The 19,884-nt window shown below is 41.8% G+C and overlaps 1 protein-coding gene across 1 annotated transcript in view; it reads right to left on the reverse strand.

Annotated features, from left to right (window-relative positions):
• Positions 1-629: 629 nt before the first annotated feature.
• LOC119162199 (FGFR1 oncogene partner 2 homolog) overlaps positions 630-19,884 on the reverse strand; it is a 62,606-nt gene continuing 43,351 nt past the window's right edge. The window contains exons 6-7 of the mRNA XM_075879227.1: positions 17,783-17,877; positions 630-1,418 (exon numbers count right to left, since the gene is read on the reverse strand). Coding sequence (XP_075735342.1) covers positions 822-1,373 — 552 coding nt within the window. The 5' untranslated portion in view covers positions 1,374-1,418; positions 17,783-17,877 and the 3' untranslated portion in view covers positions 630-821. The remainder of the gene's footprint in view (positions 1,419-17,782; positions 17,878-19,884) is intronic.

A 19,884-nucleotide genomic window follows, 5' to 3' on the forward strand; every position in this document is an offset into this window, starting at 1 on the left:
AATAAATAAATAAATAAATAAATAAATAAATAAATAAATAAATAAATAAATAAATAAATAAATAAATGCCGTTTCGGTAACATTGCGCCTGCATAGGGTGTTTTTCCAAAGCAGTGTCGATACCTAGCGCTGTGGTGCAGTACTTGATTGCCACGCAGAATGCTTTGTTTTGCTTCCAGCTGGGACCTCGATATTTACCTTTTAAATTCATCGGATAGATAAATAAATGTTAGAGAAATAGATAGCTAGAAAGTAAAGAAATGTTTCACATTTAAAGAAGCAACGGCAAAAACTACAATTTCGTCGTAAACTGTGCCTTGTCGCTATTCTCTTAATTCGTGTTCTTTATATCGGTGAATTGTAGGAACCTGAAAAAATCGCAACAAAATCATGAGATTGAATAAAGGAGTTTACACCACAATACGCGTAATAAAAACAAGATTTGTTAAATCTAACTTGATCGATCATACTTTTTCCTAGGATATTCAAAAGAGTAAAGTGAGAATTACAAATGTACACAAGAAGACTGTAATACGCATGCAGTATTTGCTCTAAAAGTAATAAAAAGTGAAGAAAAACAAAAATACTGCTTAAGATCACAGCGAAAAATTGAAAATGGAACCGAAACATAAATTTCTTTGTTTTGTTTCTGTGTTGACATCTTGTAGGGTACCGGTGATTCAATTCACGGACCATAAAAAAAAAAAACCCGACGCGCGGCGTTGAACCTATGTCAGCGCCATGATGTTGCGCCCCGAAACTGCACGACTAACACCCTCGGCCACAAATGACGTTTTCCTTTAGAAACCAAGGAATGTATTTCATTCCGGGCTGGCTACAATTCCTGAATCGGTTTGCACTTCCACATCAGCGAGTCCGTCAGAGCCGGCACGCTGACCAATGTGAAGCTGCTGCCGCAGCACGGCGTTCTCAGTGGCTAGGCGTACCAGGGTCTCTGTCTGGCGAGTCCCAGAAGATTCGTCAATCTCTGCCGCACGCCGCATCACCTCAACCATTTCGCAGATCTTGTCAGGGAGGTGGTGGCAGCCCGGTTCACCAAGGCAATGCTCGGCCTGGCGCACAGAGCCCAGACGTGCCACGTGCTCTCGATACTTCGTCATTACTAAATGGAGAGCCGACTGGTGCTCCTTGAGGGCAGTGACAAGCTCGGCATTCTCTTCATGAAGCTGACGCATGCGCCGAATCTCCTGCTGGGTCAGCTCTTGGGGGTACTTGCGCATGGCCTCTGCGCCCTGGTTCAGGGCCTGCGCCTGAACCAGCAGGCGGTCAACGTTGCATTCTTGTGCTCGCAGACGTTCCACCAGGCGGCGCGCCTCGCCCAAAATCTCCTGGACGCTGACTGTGTTGCTCATTGCTGCGGGTGGGTTGATCAGCCTTGCTGGTCCTTGGTGAGCGGCCTGCGAACATGCCCAAGGCGGTTGAAGAAGTAAGCAGCCTTCTCTTCGTAATCTAAGTGCCGGTAACCAATCGCGTTCAGACCACGCTCCCGATGCTGAAAGAAATTTTGTTCTATTGATGTCAGCCACGAATGACGCAGAGCCACTGTCGGTAAGCAAGGGTTTATAAGCACACCAGAAGCATCTGAAGTAACGCATTGCAAAACGCGCGTTAGGGAACAATGTTCTGCCAGCTTCAGCAAGTTGAGAGTAACTTCAGTCGAAAGTTGAGTGTCAGAACTACATACGATGCAGTGACCCTTATTATAACCTGCTCAGATTTAGCGCAGTGAACGTCTTTGTCTTGAAAAAATAGGCCACTTTTTCGCCATTTCCGTAGAATCCCATTGTATGATGTTTAACTGCTCTGGGAACAGAATTGAAGCTCTCCACAAGATAATCGCTGCAGTTATCTCATCCGTTTAGGTTCCCAGAGGCACCCTGTAGTCTACGTTTGTCAACGTTCAACCTCTAAATTGTATTTTTCAAAAAAAAACAGATAAAAAATTACTTATTCCATTGAAAACGCCCTTGAAAACAGACAGCGGCCCAGGCATGGGACCGGCTGGGCCACTGTCTGTTTTGGGTACAGAAAAGCTGAATATGATGGATGAAAAATTTCGAATACAACAACAACAACAACAACAAAAAAACGTGAGCATGGGCCCAGAAAGCTGCTGGGCAACAGCGAACAGTTTCGTCGGGTCTGGGAGAACACCATTCCTAGAGACTACATGACCTGATTGATTTGTGGGGTTGAACGTCCCAAAATTACCATATGATTATGAGAGACGCCGTAGTGGAGGGCTCCGGAAATTTCGACCACCTGGGGTTCTTTAACGTGCACCCAAATCTGAGCACACGGGCCTACAACATTTCCGCCTCCATCGGAAATGAAGCCGTCGCAGCCGGGATTCGAACCCGCGACCTGCGGGTCAGCAGCCGAGTAGCTTAGCCACTAGACCACCGCGGCGGGGCAGACTACATGACCTATAAGATTAGATGTTGCCGAGCATCAAAGCAGCCTTTCTTTAGGTGTAGCTGTGAACCGACACAACTGAGGCTAGTGAGCAGCGTTTCGAAGCGATGCTGTTGCAAAAGCCGCTTGAAAATATTGCAGTATTGTGTCAGTAGCACAGACACGTCTGCCATTTGAGGCATACAGGATGTTGTCAATCATGCGCTCGAAAGTAGCAGCCACATTGCCTAGCCCGAATGGCATGACGTTCGGGCTATACACTTGAACGTCAGGCCACTCGGGCTATGCCATTCATTGGGATGAACTCAATATTTACATAAATCGAAAGGCACCTGAGCAGCGCCTTAGCACATATGGTACTTTGCATATGGGCCGCAGATGCATAAGCGTTTTTATGTAAAAGGGTGCGTATACTGAATGTTCGGAGTATGCGGGAGCTCTCTCGCACTGAATGAATAAATACACCAATTCGCGCTAAGATGTCGCTGGTGAGATTGACGTGAACCACTGAAGTATCCATACTTTTGAAGCTAAAGATATTGCATCACTCCAATCACAGTATTTGGCACACGTCATCTTGATCTGAAGCCAATCGCGCAATTTCATAACCGTTGGTATTGTTGCTTCTGCACACGTCCCGGTTTTACCGAGCCCACTCACGCAGCCCATTCCAAAAGTGCGTGAATACGCATTTTTCAACGTCCGCGCTGTACGTACTTCTAATGGCCGAAAGTTAATTAGGAGACAGTTTTTCACGCCTACTTCTTGGAAGGCTTGCAAATCGAAACGATGGGAAGGAAGGCTTAGGTGGCGTTTTGATTACCCACACCGGCGGTGCGATGTTGCAGTTTCGTTTCGACAGTGGCGATACCTCATGGCTCGGATAACAACTTGCAACATGTCATGCATTTGGAATAAATCCAGTAGAAAGATATTCCAAAATATAAACAAATGAAGCTGATCACGCCACACACTCAAAGCCGCAAAAGATGAAAAGGGGTCTGTGGTTCCTTTTTTTGGGTGGTAACTGCATTGCTACAACCATTACTCCCCAAAGGATGAACGATTCGTCCTTTCGGGAGTAACTGTCAGTGGACGCACTGTTAGTCCTCAGCAGTTTTGAGGAACGAAATGTCGAGTAAAAGTTACCCTTGTATGGGAAGAACTGACTGCGTAGGGACCAACTGTTAGTCCCATCAGTTGCTCCTTGTCGAAAAAAAATCAATTCATTAAAATTTCTGGCTGAATTACCGGGAACTTGGAGGTTGACGAATGCATTTGACGACATATACAATCAATACCCAAGAAATAAACTCAAAAATAAACTACAGAAAATTCACGACAGATACACAGGATTCTAGCTCGTGACCATTGGATCAGCAGTCGCGTACGCAAACCATTATACCACACTCAAGTTCATAAGAGTGAAAATTACCGGGGCATATGTAGGCACCGTCTGGACGCTGCGCGTTCTTCCATGTTGCTGAAACTCTAAAAGATTTCTTATTGGTCTTAAGCCGTCAGTGTTTGGCAAGCAACCATTAGGTGATCACATCCATGCAAATGTGAAGTACGTTTGAGTAGGTATTTCTGCGCGCGTGGTTCAGGTGCATTTGTGTGCTTGATGAGCGTATACGTATATATAAATGTACCCGTATATATTGATGTCGCTGTGCCAAGCTTGCTCGCTTTATAGAGCACAGAACGCGGTTGGTAATGTTGTTCAGCGAAAATGTCTGTTTAATGAGAAAAAGAAAAACGAGAACGTGTAAAGAAACAGCCAAGTTTATTCAGCGAATCCTGTGAATGCTGCACCATCGTGCGCACACATAAATTCAGCACCTCTTATTAGTACAAAATATACACTCTAGCAGAGACAATAAAAAAACAATGCTTCATTGGAATGGATGCTGTCCAGCCAAATTAACGAAGTGCATCTACGCCATCGACAGTTGCTGAGAGCGTGTTCGTAGCTGCAAGCTATTGACTTTTCTCGGAAGGCGCAACGCTTTCATTCATAGATTTCTGGAAAAAGTGATTTTAGAAGCATTTATTACTTTAGACAGAACTGTTTTTGCACTTGTAGTTACGTCCAATCGCTTAAAAATTCAACGAAAACTGCTTTTTCACAGAACCCGGCATATTGCAATGGAACAGTTCAAAACGTGTTATGAAGTTCAAGAAGCCCGTTCTCTAGTTGAACGCCTCAAGCTTTCACTGCGATATGCATGTGGGCCCACTTGTTTATCAGTGAAGCTTGGACTTCATTTTAGAGGTATAAAACTGAAACATGCCTAGCATCGCTACGAACGAGCAAAATTGCCGACGTGATCGCCGACTGCCTGTGTCAGTGGTGTCAAGCCAAGCTCTACATGCAATGTTCACTGCTGACCTTAGTTGCTTACATTGTAAAAGATGGCATTGTGTGAGGGTTAAATGAATTTTTTAAAGGAGAGGAAATCTCTGTAGAACAATGCTTATGTGTTTTGCATTGAAAATAAAACAATTTATGAACATCTGTTCTTGCTAGAGCTAATGGCGACGTTTCATTGGCTCATGCACATTTGTAATTCTATAGCAGACGGGGCAGCTCTCGCAACGCTGTATAGTGCGAGCTCACTAACCATGCGGGTTTTCTTCGCGAAGAATGTGAGTGTTAAACAAGCGGTGCTCGTTACACATCAACAGCACAAACGTAAATCTTGCGGAGTGATGGCAGTCATATTTACACTCACCTTTCAGGTGATATTACAGTTGGCACGTAGCATTTCGATAGCGTAGCACTTCATTCTAGTATCGGATCGCGTTTCTTATGGCACAGAGATGATTTAGTGCACCTCAAGAGACAGCAATCACAACCACGTAACGATGACACATGCACAGCACTACACCAACTAGGGTTGCTTTGACGAGAACACCACGCTACGCATTGATACAGCTTGAGCGCGAGCACCTTTTTTTTTGAGGATGGGAGCTTACACATTTGCTTATATTTATGCTATATAAACAATATTACTTTCCCCTTCACGTAGTTGCCATAGTTCTCAAGACCATTTACACGAACTCAAACTGTTAACAGCTCATTGCTTTCGGGAACTATTTGCTTACGCGCATGCTGACCATTCCTTCGAGGTCGCCTCTGTGCCGGCAAGTTCCACGGGAGTAAGCGTTGCTCCGCATGGTCTAACAGTTCCTCCCTCTGTTTGCACACGGCACTCTCGTCTTGCAGTTAATCCCTCCACGGACTAACTGTTGGTTTCAGGGACAAAATGCAGCACTTACTCCAATTTCGCTCCTATTCGCTCCTTTGCGACTTAGAGTGCAACCTTCAAGTCGACGGTAGCTGGCGCCACTTGGACAGAATGAAACCTAATTTAAAGAATGGGTACAGTCTCAGCAGCTCATGAGGGATGGACTTTGTAGGGGCATTGTCGAGTTGATTCATTATGACAAAAGATTATGACGCCACAAATAGGCGGAAATTGAAATGCACATTAGGAAGAATACACGCAGTCTAGTTTTGGTCATCATCAACATCATCTTCATTATTATCACCATGACTACGCCCACTACAGGGAAGATGCCTCTCCCATGATTCGCCAATCATCCCGGTCTTGTGGTTTCTGCTTCTACGTTACACCTGCAAGCTTTTTAATCTCATTGGCCCACCTACTGTTTCCCCCCTCGCGTTTGACTTCTCTGGGAATCCAGCCCGTTACGCCTAATGACCAGCGGTTGTCTTGCCTCCGCGCTTCGTGCCCGGCCTATGTCTATTGCTTCTTGATTTCAACTATGATATCGTTAATAGCCATTTGTTTCCTGACCCACTCTCCTTTTTTCTTGTTTTTTGAGATTACTCCTATCATTTTCCTTTCCATCACTCACAGCGGTGTCCTCAATTTAAGCGGTAGCTTCCTGTAAGCCTCCATGTTTTTGCTTCGCAGGTTATCACTGGAGGGATGCACCTGTTATATCTTACTCTTAAGGGTTAGTGGTAGATTACATTTCATCATTTGAGAATGCTTGCCGAATGGATCCACCCAATCTCTCATGGTTCGGCTGTGGGGTTACTACCTGTTCTAAGTAGACATATTTTTTACCACTTCCAACGTCTCTTCACTTAACAAAGCACTGTTTTCTGGCGAGACTGTTGCACATTACTTTTCTGTGTTTTTAATTTTCAGACCTACTCTTCCGCTTTACGTGTCCAGTTTTGAATTCATGAGCTGTAATTCCGCTGCAGAGTAACTCATCAAAGAAAATCATCCGCGTATCACAGGTTACTAAGATACTCTCCATTCCTCTTATTCATAACTCTTCCGAATTTAAACCCTGAAAAACCTCCTGTAAAAACATGCTGAATAGCATTGAAGAGATCGTGTCTCTCTGCCTTATAGCTTTCTTTCTTGGTATTCTGTCACTTTCTTTATGGATGATTACCGTGATGCTGGATTCACTGTAGATTTCTTCCAGTATGCTAATGTAGGGTTCGTCGATGCCCTGTTTCTGTAGTGCCTGCATCACTGCTGATTTCTTGACTGATTCAAGTGCCTTCTCATAATCTATGAAGACTATGAATAGGAGATGATTATTATTCGCGCATTTCTGAATAATCTGGTTGATAGTAGGATTAAGTTAGATTTACCAGCGCAAATAAAGATGGGACATCCAAGAAGGACACACGCGAACCGCGCTGAACTCACAACTGATTTATATTTTCGAACGCAGGGCCATTTGTAGGCACGCGTTGAAACAACAGAGACAACATGAACAAAAAAAAAAACGATGAAAACTACGTCACAGCTGCGAGACAAAAAGACAATCACTCGAACGTAACTGCGCAGTCTGAAATTATTACGCCACTAAGTAAGTCCCTGAAAAGAAAACAGTCAAAAAGAAATAATTGATCTTAAAACCAACCAGGGCAAAGAGGTGAAGCCAGTTAAGCATTAATCATGAAGCAACTCGCCCAATCAGCAGTTTTAGTGATAATATGAATACGGTTTATTTTGTGAAAGCCTGTAGGAAATCCTGCTTGGCCTTTTGGTTTATTGAATTCTAATGTCATCCAAGTTCTATTAGCTATTATTGTTGTTATTAGCTTAAGATTTAATTCTCATTGTTTTAGCTTTTGTACAGCTCTCTGTAGAACTCTTCCGTCTCCTCAACTATCATATGCATATTGGTTTTGATATTGCCTTCTTTGTCCTTTAATGCATACATCTGATTTCCGCCAATGCACAGGCTTGCCTTCGCAGTTTTCAGGCTATTTCCGCTGTTTAGAGCACGTTAAACTTTCTCCTCGTCATACCTTTTTATGTCAGTTACCATACGCCTATTGACTAACTTTGAAAGCTCCACTATCTCTATTTTGTCATGTGCATTTGAGGATTTTATGGTTTGTCGTCTATTAGTAAGATTTTTCACCTCCTGAGATAGTTTGCCAGTGTCCTGTCCAGTGATTGTACCTCCGACTTCCATTGCACACTCTTGATGACATTAGTAAGCTTATCGTTCATTGTGTCAATGCCAATGTCGGTTACCTTATTTAGTGCCTCGAATCTATTGTGAAGCGAAACTCCAAATTTCTGTGTAAGGTACTTAAGACCCGTAACTAATGATGTTTTTCAAACTCAACTATTTACTCTCCTCTGACATTTTTAGAGCTGATGTCATATTTCTCCGTTGCATGGCGTCCGGCCCGTTTCTAACTTTGACCTTAAAGTCGCCGATCAATATAACATACTGTGTCTTTACTTTATGAATTGCTGACTCCATACGGCTTCGTATAAGCGTTCATTCAAATGACCATTACGGCTCGATGTATAAGAGCGCAGGCCTGTACCACCTTTATCCTGTACATTTTTTTAAGTAAATTACAATACTTGCCACCTTCTCACTGATGAGTATATTCAATGTTGCGAGCAATATTATTGTAGATAACGCACCCACCACCCGTTCTCTTCGGTCAACTAATTCACGGTAGCATCGCAGGCCTGACAGCCCCCTTGGACTGCTGGGCACTGAGGGCGGAGGACCGAGGGCCTATTAGCATTTTCATATGAGAGGTAGTGGCCACGTACTGAACCAGGGTGGCCAATCAATCTCTGGTCAGAGAGCGGGTCGCTAGTGAGGCCACACCTCAGCCCCCCCCCCCCCCCCCTTTTTACAGCGAAAGCTGTTATGAGATTACTTTTCGGGTCATGCGCAGTTGTTGTTCACCGCCACCGCCGGTGTCCGTAACCACATCGCGTGAAATTAGAAAAAAAACTTGCACCAATGACACAGTAGGGCTTGAACTCGGGTCCACTGCGTGTCAGCCCAATATTCTACCACTGAGTTACGCCAGTGCTTATAACTTGTCAGAGTTGCCATAGGTAGGCATGACCTAGCACAAATGGCACAGTGGGGCTCGAGCCCGGGTCCGCTGGGTGCCAGCCCAGTATTCTACCACTGAGCTATGCCGGTGCTTTTGACTTGTTGGCAAACTTTCCTTAGGCAAGCTTGATGTCAGGAAAGCAATTGCCTTCATACGACTTATAAAGTGTTTTAAAACAGCGAAAAAAATAACCAGTTGTCGCACAATGCGAATAGCGCAACGGGTGGGCCGTTCAATTCTCCAAATTATCACAAAAGCTTGTTCATGTTCCCCTATTAACTGTGGCGCGTACCCGCTTCAGCCATAATTCCTCATCGTCGTCAGCCACTGCATGTACAATTGGCCCAAAATTCTTTGCAACTGTTTAGCAGATACCACGATTCTCAGAAGAATGACAAAAATAGCACAGCGAATGCTTTCCTCTACCCAAGAGTTTATTAATAATGCCCTAGTGGGTGTGCTAACAAGTGTGCTTGGAGTAGTTGCCCAATGAGGGTTTTCAAAAGGCTCTGAAAGGCTGGTCTTCTAGCTTTCACTGTGACGTTCCTGCGCCTACCGTGCAGGCCTGGCGTTTTTTTTTTTTGCATTGGTTTCCTCGTGACGTAATTTATTTATTTATATATTTATTTTCGATAATAGCGGCTCAAGCAAGGTGGTACAAAACACATAACAAAGTTTCTTAACACACACAGTGAATTTAGACAACACAAATTTCAAGTGACAATGTCAACGGGAAATATCTATACAATGGTACATAGAAAACAATGTAGACAAGCTTCTCGTAATAAAAATAGACCAAGGGTTTTGATTCAAGCCGAGCTTTGAATTCGTTACAATCAACTACCGTTAGTACATCTTTATTGAGTTCATTCCACTCACATACAATTAGCAGAAAAAATTCTTGGATTTAAATGGCACTAATGAGTACCGGTGTCGTAGCCTTGTAGAAAAACCTCTGGTAAATGAAATATAGTCGATTTTTTGGCTTGGTTACTTGCCCCTGACGATTTTAAATAGGAACTTAAGGCGAGCGATTTCACTTCTATCTGTTAACGTTTTAAGTCTGCTTGGTGATCTAACTGAGTAACATATTAGAGACCGTTGCTAATAATATGAATCGTACAGCCTTAACTCTGAACTTTTTCCAACCTAAGTGTGTCCGCCTGTGGAAAGGGGTCCCAAATAAGGATTGCATATTCTGAAATCAGCAGTATTAAAGCTTTCAAAGTGGTGAATTTACAACTGGTAGATGCACACTTGAGAGGACTTCTTAAAAAAATGAAGTTTAGGCAATGCCTTATTATAAACAGCAGTGATACTACTATCCCAGTGAATGCTATCAGTTATAAAAAGACGTAGATATTGTACTCATTGACGCAATTTAATGATTTATGATCTACTGTATATGTATATGAGAGGTTTTTTCTTGTTACTTATGGTCATTACAGCACATTCGTCATAATTCACAGCCATCTGTCTTATCCTGCAGCAATGCATCACTTTATCTAATTCAAAATTTTGTCAATTTTGATCAGAAGTTGCGTTTATCTCACTATACAAACACAATCGTCGGCATATAGTTTTATTTTTACACCACAGTCATCTAAAAAAATGTCATTTATAAAAAGAAGAAACAGCAATGCCCCAAGACTGATCCCTGTGGAACACCCGAATAACAGGCAGCTTTTTTTAGAAGCATTTTTTAAAAACAAGCTGTTTTCTAGAAGTCATGTATACTTGTATTCAATCACAAAGTTGTGGGTTTTTTAATACTTAGCAAAGTTTCATAAGTAGTTTACAATGAGAGATTTTGATGAAGGCCTTGGTGAAGTCTAAAAAGACAGCATCTATCTGTGACTGGTTATGTATAGCTAGGACGAAGTAATGGACAATTTCAACCAATTGTGTTGCTGTGGAAAACTCCAGCCTAAAACAATGCTGAGCTGGTGAAAGTTCTGAGTGTAACTCGAGAAAGCAGGAAATGTGTTTATGTAATATGTGTTCTGATAACTTGCAGCATGTGCAAGTCAAAGCTATTGAGCGATAACTATAGACCAATTGTGATTTCCCAGGTTTAAATAAAGGCTTAATTTTCGGCTATTTCCAATGTTTGGGCAGGACACTTCTGGGTAAGAATTCATTAAAATAACTGTCAGAAATTTAGAAGACCATTCTGCGTATCTTTTTAAAAAGACATTTAGAAAATTGTCCGTTGCAAAATATTTTTTATATTCAAATTTAGTATATTTCAAATACACCAGCTTTTGTGATTTTCATATTTTCGATGGGGGGCAGGCTTTTGAAGTTGCTAAAAGTGGGGATGATTTTGTAATCAAAAGTAAAAACAGAGGATAGGGTTCATTAAATGCATCGGCTATTTCTGTTTCATCTGTTGTACAGACGTTATTTGTAACAAACGAGCCCATATTGGATGACTTCGGCTTTATAAACTGCCGAAAATGAGATGGCGATTCCTTCATTATTTTAGTATCTTTACATCGTAAAAACTGCATTGCTCAAACTTCATTCTTTCTTTTAGTTGTTGAGACAGATCGGTGATTAGAAAACGTTTTTGGATACTCTTGTGCTTTTTTAGTGATTTTCGAAATCAATTAACTTTTCTTTTAATGTGGACCTTATCTTGTTTAATACAGGGTTTAACCGTATGTACCTTGCTTTTCTTTAAATGAACAAAAAGTCATGTCTATGCATGTGCAGTGTTTTTATACTTTGACCACAGAGCGATAACATCGCTCAAACTCAGAATAACACTTTTGCGAAGCTCGTCGTAGGCTATCTCCAATCTGTCTATGATGGCTGTATCCTCAGAAGAATGAAAGACTGCCACACGTGTGCATTTAACAACATTTTTGTACTTCAGTGGGTCAAGCTGAACCAAGACTGTCATTTAATCTGAAATACCTGTAACCACTTCGCAGTCAATATCTCCAGAAATATTATCATTTATGAATACAATATCAAGAATAGATTTACTGCTGTCTTGAACACGAGTGTAATCACTATATAGCTGCGTTAAATCAAAATGGATAGCAATGTCCATGAGCGCTTCATCGCGATTGGGGTCAGAACATCCTGCGTTAAACGGAGACCAGTTGATGTCCGGAAGGTTAAAGTATCCACATAATATAAGCTTGGTAGATTGATTTGTTTTAGGTGAAATCTACAGCTATAAGTTTTCTAGCACTTCGGGGATTGAGGCTGGGGGCCAATACACAACTCCAATAATAATGCTTTCTTTTTCATTGAAAAGATTACAAAACAAAGCTTCAATGCTAGAAGCAAAAGACATGCGTGCTACCTTGTAATTATTTTTCACCAACAACGCAACTCTGCCCCTTCTGGAACTACAATCTTTTTTGTACACGTTAACCCGGGAGGCGTTCCACAGTGGTGGCCTGGTGGCTAAAGTACTCGGCTGCTAACCCGCAGGTCACGGGATCGAATCCCGGCTGCGGCGGCTGCAATTTTGATGGAGGCCAAAATTTCTGGAGCCCTCCACTACGGCATGTCTCATAATCATATGGTGGTTTCGGGACGTTAAACCCCCCACATCAATCAATCAATTGAACCCGGAAGGCAAAATTTTGCTGTCATAGACACCATACCATCATGAAGCCACGTTTCTGTAAGTTTGACTACGTCGGATTCATGAAGGTCTATCAGGTGTTCTAGATCGAGCTTGTTGTTCGATAGGCTGCGGTAATTCACGTTTAACAATTTCAAAGAGCCCGGGCTGTCTTGTCACTTTGGCACGTGTTTAGAAAAGGCAACATTATCATTTTTGGCCTCATCCCAAACAAACAGCTTTCTATTCACAGACACCTCATCGAAAACCAGTTTCACACGTTCGTTCCGTTCCTTCTTTGCAACTGTGCTGTCACAAAGAGTCTTTCTGGCCTGGCACATCTTTTGTAAAAAAAAAAAAAAAATCTTCAGTTACATATAAGCCCGTGTCCTTTAGTTTCACACAGTTCCTGAAAATTTGCAGTTTCTTGCGATAAACTACGAATTTGCCAATTACTGCGGTCTGGCAACGTATCTGTATCCAAAGACTTCTCGCCCATTATACTCGACTAGCAAGAAAATATTTGCGGGAATTCGCTAAAAGTTTGCCTCAGTCTCCTCGTTTTCGATTACGATATAATAAGCTGTTTGTGGACGAGACAGGCTATGTGTATGATGCCGATATGAAGTGTGTAAAAGTTATCAACCAGCCTGCTAACAGCGGTCCCTTACATGATGAATCAGCTTCATCATAGGGCTCTGCGAGGGGGCGTGATGTATTCTCACATCATGAGAGTGCTTCCGTATTGTTGTCGAACGCTAGAAGCATAATTAACAAGCACGATTTATTACGTTCCTTAATACATACTGCTGGCTCTGACATTATCGCTATAACAGAAACCTGGCTCAACACTGCTGTGCGCGACGACGAGCTATCGATTGATTCACGTCGGTTTTCTATCTATCGCCATGATCGCATTGACCGTCATGGGGCAGGTGTTCTTTTTGCCATATCAAACACTTTAAAATCATTCCAAATCAATGTTGAGACACGAATAGAAACTGTCTGGGCATGCGTTGTATTCGGGCATCAGAAAATAATAGTTGGCATTTGCTATCGACCGCCCAAAAATCCCCCTATCTTTGTTTCAGACTTACACCATGTACTCAGTTGCATTGTGACACAGTATCCTTCATCACCGATAGCATTACTGGGTGAATTTAGTTACCCTACCATATCACGGACTCTTGATCCGCCTGCCTTGTCACCATATTCCTCGCAAAGTCAAGAATTTCTTGACTTGTGTTCTGTTTTTTCTCACCGCAACTTGTCCGTCAGCCTACTCGCATAACTAATGAGAGTGCAAATACACTAGACCTTATTCTTTCTACTCAATCTGATCTCTTTTTTTTCTGATTTATCTTACTTACCTGAATTAAGTGATAATTTGGCTATTTCATTTGCTCTTTCTATCCCCACTAAGCAAAAAAAAAAACTGAAAAAGCGCATTAGGAATTATAATAGAGCTAATTTTGATGCGATTAATGCCGGATGATCCACTATTTTGACTCTTTCATGATTGATTTCGAAAATTGAAGCATAATGTCAAATAGAAACCTTTTTATGAGTAAAATTTAGAACTAACAGAGAAGTATATTCCACTGCGTAATATTTCATGTCGTTCTGGCTCACAATGGTACACAAATCATCTAAAAAGATTGTCTAATAAAAAAAGCGACTCTATCGCCTTGCAAAAAATTCGTCATCGAGCACCCGGTGGAATAACTATGAATCAGCAAACATCGCCTACGTAACAGCCCTCAAACAAGCGAAAGCTAACTTCCAGCAACATAATTTACCATGCATGTAAACCGACAACCCAAGAAAATTTTGGCGCGTCATTAATCCTAACCATAACAGCATGTGGCATCTAATCGATAATAATGGCATGCCTATTGCCGAATCTGATTGCGCCGAAATAGTAAACAACGTCTTCTGCAACAGCTTCACAAGGTATACTGACGTGACACCTTTTTATCAATCCGGTTACAACTACTCAACCATGGATCCTATTATCATTTCGCCCTCTAGTATCTCTAGACTTATTGATTTACTAAAGACATCATCAAGCCCTGGCTCAGACTCAGTTACTCTTAAATTAAAAAAAAAGCACCAGTGCCATTTCTTCATTGTTTCTTGCACAGACTTTTCAGCAATCTATCGATAATGGCGCTCTCCCGCAGGACTGGCAGGTCGGAAAGGTGGTTCCGATACACAAGTCAGGTAGTAAAACTTCACCCGTAAACTACCGCCCCATATGATTAACCAGTATTTCTTGCAAAATATTAGAGCACAATATTTACACTAACGTCGCCTCATTTTCGGAAACACATTCTTTCTACTAAGACGCGAAACACGGTTTCCTCAAAAATTGATCTTGCGAAATAGAACTGCATGGCGTCTTTCATTCACCAACTTCATGTTACTTTAGATTGTAGGTCACTAACTGATTCTATTTTTCTCGACCTCTCTAAGGATTCTGACAAAGTAAGTCATAAATTACTGCTCTTAAAGCTCAAACAACTAAACCTTGATAATAACGTCATCAGATGGATAGAACATTTCCTACTTAACCGTGCGCAGTTTGTAAATGCCAATAGGTGTTATTCTTCATCTCGCGCCGTTCACTCTGGAGTACCACAGCGTTTCGTCTTAGGACCCCTTTTATGTCTACTTTACACAAATGATTTGCCTTTATGTGTTTGTTCTAACATAATTGTTTGCAGATGAATGCGTTGTGTTCCGCGAAATTTACAGCCTAAATACGTCACTGCCCTTCAAAATGACATCGACTCCATCTTTAACTGGTGCAAGACTTGGCAAATGGAAGTAAATATTTCCAAATGCAAAGTATTGCGCATTTCTCGAATATCATCTTCTCCTGCTACTTACTCACTTAACAGCATCCTACTCGAATCAGTCACCTCTTGCCGTTATCTAGGTGTACACATCACCACTTGTTTAGGATGGTCACTCCATATCCGCTCCATTATTATAATCCAAACCGCATGCTTGGATAAATTCGTCGCAACTTCTCTTCCGCACCTGCCTCACTTAAACTAGTAATGTACAAGAAGCTGATTCGTAGCAAGATAGAATACGCCACTGCAGTATGGGATCCGGGTTCAATTAATGCTCTTGAACTAATCCAAAACAATTCTGTTCGCTTCATTCTTCACAACTACAGTCGCCACTCTAGCATTTCTGCCATGAAAAATTCGCTCGGACTGCCGTCTCTTGTCTCTCGTCGTATGCTTTATCATCATATTCCAACTCGTCGCAAAGCACTTATTTTGCAGCCTTTTAGCGTATCATCTACAATTGATCATCCTCAAAAATTGGCAGCATATCCACAGAGTGAATGATGGAGAGTGGGGCGAAGCATCCGTCCGTTCATTCGTTCTAGATTCCGTCCATCCATGCGTCCGTCTGTGTGACCGTCCGGGCGTCCAATTGCCCGTCCGTGCATGCGTCTGGTCGTGCGTCCGCACGTCCATCTGTGCGTCCGCCCCTGCGTCCGTCCATGCGTCCATCTGTCGGTGCAGCCATCCGTGCATCTGTCTGTGTGTGCGTTCGTCCATCTATTTAACATTCCAAGTACCACCATCTCGCATCTTTTCATCATATATTCCGCATATGTACCACCATCCAGCGGACATTCCAAGGATTAAACGAGAGGTGGCACACGCACACTTTCTTACGGCTTGCGCTTTTTGTCTACTTCCCACCTTTAACCACCTCGAGTTCATGGTATATACTAGTTCACTGTATTCATGGCACTGCGGCCCAACACTCGCTAAACCTTTCTAAAACCAAGGAGGTTATGCCCAGCGAGTATAACGTAGCAACCCTTTCTTGTCAGATAGTGCTTAATGTACATGCCAATGACTGCTAATGGGGAATGAGAGACAGGAGAATTCGGCTTTAAGTTAACGCGCACGCTGCGAATTTTTTATTGTTCAACAACGCACAGAAGAAATCTCTCACTGGCACCGCCTTGGAGGTGAAAATGTAGAACTGGTCACACACTACGACTACTACTACGACTACAAGGGATGAACGGGTGCCGCTATAAGGATCGTCGCCCCTAATAAAGTTGGTGTTATGTAATGTCTAACCAAAACATGCAGCGATTCATTTATTACTAGAACATCAGTAGACTGAAACCGCCTTCCCGGATCTGTGGCCATCTTGACCGATCATCACGTGTTTCGTTCTACGCTAACTAGCATTGTACAAACGCCCACACTTGCTTACTTGTTCTGTTTGGACACAATGCTTATATCTTGTTCTTGTGTATTGTTATTTATTTATTTTTATTACCATAGCTAACAATGTATGAGTCAAACATTGTGTTTCACCCCCCTTCATAATGCCTTTGGCCCGGAGGGTATTCTGAAATAAATAAATAAATAAAATAAATAAATAAATAAATAAATACATAAATAAATAAATAAATAGGTCTTGTTTTATTGGACCGTTTCGAGAAAAGTCGATGACATCTTTCGATTCTGGTCACTGTTAAGTCTAACTTGTCCTTCAAGAAGTCATCGGTTATGCGTGAAGTAAGCGCTGACAATTTTTCATTTGTAGGCTCGGAAAAACCATGAATGATAACGTTGTTCCTCCGACTTTTATTTTCAAGGTCATCTACTTTTTCTGTGCTGGAAGTGATGGCACTTTTCATTGTGCTCACGTGCAACTCAACAGCAGCAACCTTGGTTTGACATACTGTTAGTTTTTCTGAACCACATTCCAATGATTCTAGTCGATCTTTAAATTGAGCCAATGTATTTGTTATGTCTTTCTGTGAACTGTCTAATCTATCCATTCGCTCCATCAACTTTTTGACCCGCGAGGACCTCGAGAAGTAGGCTGCAATCACTCAAGTTTTCTGACGATGGTTCTTTGCCACGCGCATTAGAAACACTACATCCATTTGGACTAACATTTGTCTCAACGTCACTCCAGAGGCATAATAAATTCAGTAAAGCCCCACCGCGGTGGTCTAGTGGCTAAGGTACTCGACTGCTGACCCGCAGGTCGCGGGATCGAATCCTGGCTGCGGCGGCTGTATTTCCGATGGAGGCGGAAATGTTGTAGGCCAGTGTGCTCATATTTTGGTGCACGTTAAACCCCAGGTAGTCCAAATTTCTGGAGCCCTCCACTACGGCGTCTCTCGTAATCACATGGTGGTTTTGGGACATTAAACGTCACATATCAATCAATATATTCAATAAAGGCAGACAAATGATAGTAATACGCTATAGACATTGTGGGCGAGGTAGCAGCAACAGAAAAACAGTATTACTTTTTCATGATTCGTCTCCAGGTAAATAAGTAACGTGTACAAGAAACAGAAAATACTTGTAGAAACATACTTGCAGACGCGCTGCTACCTTGCCTACTGGAGCTGTAGGATCAAGCCGGCAATCCTGTACGATTGTTCGTCGATGACGTTAGCCGGAAGGTGGCCCTGTAAAGCAGCAGTGATCTTAATAAAATATAAGGTTGGGAACTGCCCTGCACTGGCATCCGAACCATGCACCTTTTGCGTGGTTGGCTGATGCGCTATTTAATATCAGAAATGAGAAAGAGTTTTATTTTCGAACGAAATGGTTGGGGGTCCGTCAGGCAAAAAGCTGCATCCTACAGCTTGAATGTGCCTTGAAGTTGCAGCAGTAACATCAAAACTAGCATGCTCATTCTGAATCTATATTCATAGAAAAAAGAATTCACAATTTCAATGTATTCGAAAAAATAGAATGTATTGAATGACAGTTACACACACATGCCATTTATAAATATAAAAAATTAATGTATTTAGTGAAAAAAATTTCAAAATGCATTGGTATACATTAAAGTCAGTGGTAGATATAACACTAAAAATCACTAGTATAAACATGGCTGTGATGTACAATGATATGATATAACACTGTTTATTGAAACAATGAGGGCAAAATATAATAATAAAATGCCAAAATGTAAGAATTGGTTTTGTTTATGCCTGTATTCGTACTTGCAAAAGTATTCTAGAATTTGTTTGCGTGAAGAAGTATTCGAAATAAGCCTCTTGCTTTCTAATCTATTCAGTAATGAAGGTAGCCTATGCCTCAATGATTGTATCAGATAATTTGTGCGCCCGTATGGTACGGGACAAATGTCTTTGCAATGAGTGCGCAAGATATTTATTTATTCAAGTCGTGATGTATGTTTTTGGAAGGATTTGACATTGTTGAAGCCAGAACAAAACGATAATAGAAGTCAGTATTCGTAAAGACTTGTCACACACAATATATTATGTTTTTGAAAATGTGGCGCAGTGGAATGAAAACTAGGCACATTAGCTGTTTGTCAAAGTACGCGTTTTTGTAGTTGAAGGAGTGCCCGAACGTTACCTTTTATGGTGGTGACCCAAACCAGTGCACAATAGTTAAGGCGCCATTAAAGAAGGCGTTATCAGTAATTTGACCCTCTCCGAAAAAATGAGCTGACAGCGAGACAACATGCCAGCGGCAGATGACAGCAATTTTGACTCGTTCAACGTGATGGGTTTAATTCATATATTTTGAAAACGTGACGCCGAATTCTTTGTATTTTCTCATAATTTCTATGGGAGAGCCAGCCGAAAAGAATTGTTCGCTATAACAAGGCTGCCTCCCTCTAGCTCTGAATAATATGGCTTTTGATTTTGAGTTGTTGTGAGCACATTATAACGAGACTATGCTGAGAGATTAAAAAAAAAGATTTTGGCAACACATCAATAGGTTCATGGGCAGAGACAAAAAGCTTGTACTGTCACCATACAGCAGAATGAATGCATAACTGACAATTTTAGCGATATCATTTACATAGACAATAAATAGTGCCGGTGTCAATACGCTACTCTGGATACTCCAGCTTTAGTTTAACGACATGAGGGATAGGACTTTTCAATAGCAATACACTGACTCCACCCAGAAAAGTACGACCGAAATAACACGTTTGCAACACCACATATAACATAGTCGTCTAGCTTTCTAACTAAAATTTCATAGTTTAAGCGACTGAATGTCTTGCTATAGTCTCTAAACATACCTAACGTTAGTTTATCGGAGTGTACGTTATTAAATATTAGTTCCTTTTCACAAAACGCTGTCGCTGTCAACCGCACGGGGCGGAAGCCATGCTGACAGTCAGATGGAATGTCACTTTTTAAAAGCTGTTGATTCGTGTAGAGCTCAACTTTTCTAAATGTTCAGAAAAAACAGAGAGAATATAAATTAGCCTGTAGCCCCCCAAGTCAATATGATTACCACCTTTAAATACCACTGACACCCTGCCTTTCTTCATAGCACTTGAAAAATAGCCAGTTTCTAAAACAAGAGCGAAAACAAATGCAAGGTGGATTGCAATATGGTGAATTACAAAATTTATTGGATTGACTGGAACGCGGTTTGCATCGACAGCATTGCTGTTTAGGGCTCAAAAAAAGGACGGCAAA

Source organism: Rhipicephalus microplus, chromosome X (genome assembly GCF_043290135.1).
Source record: "Rhipicephalus microplus isolate Deutch F79 chromosome X, USDA_Rmic, whole genome shotgun sequence".
NCBI lineage: Eukaryota > Metazoa > Arthropoda > Arachnida > Ixodida > Ixodidae > Rhipicephalus > Rhipicephalus microplus.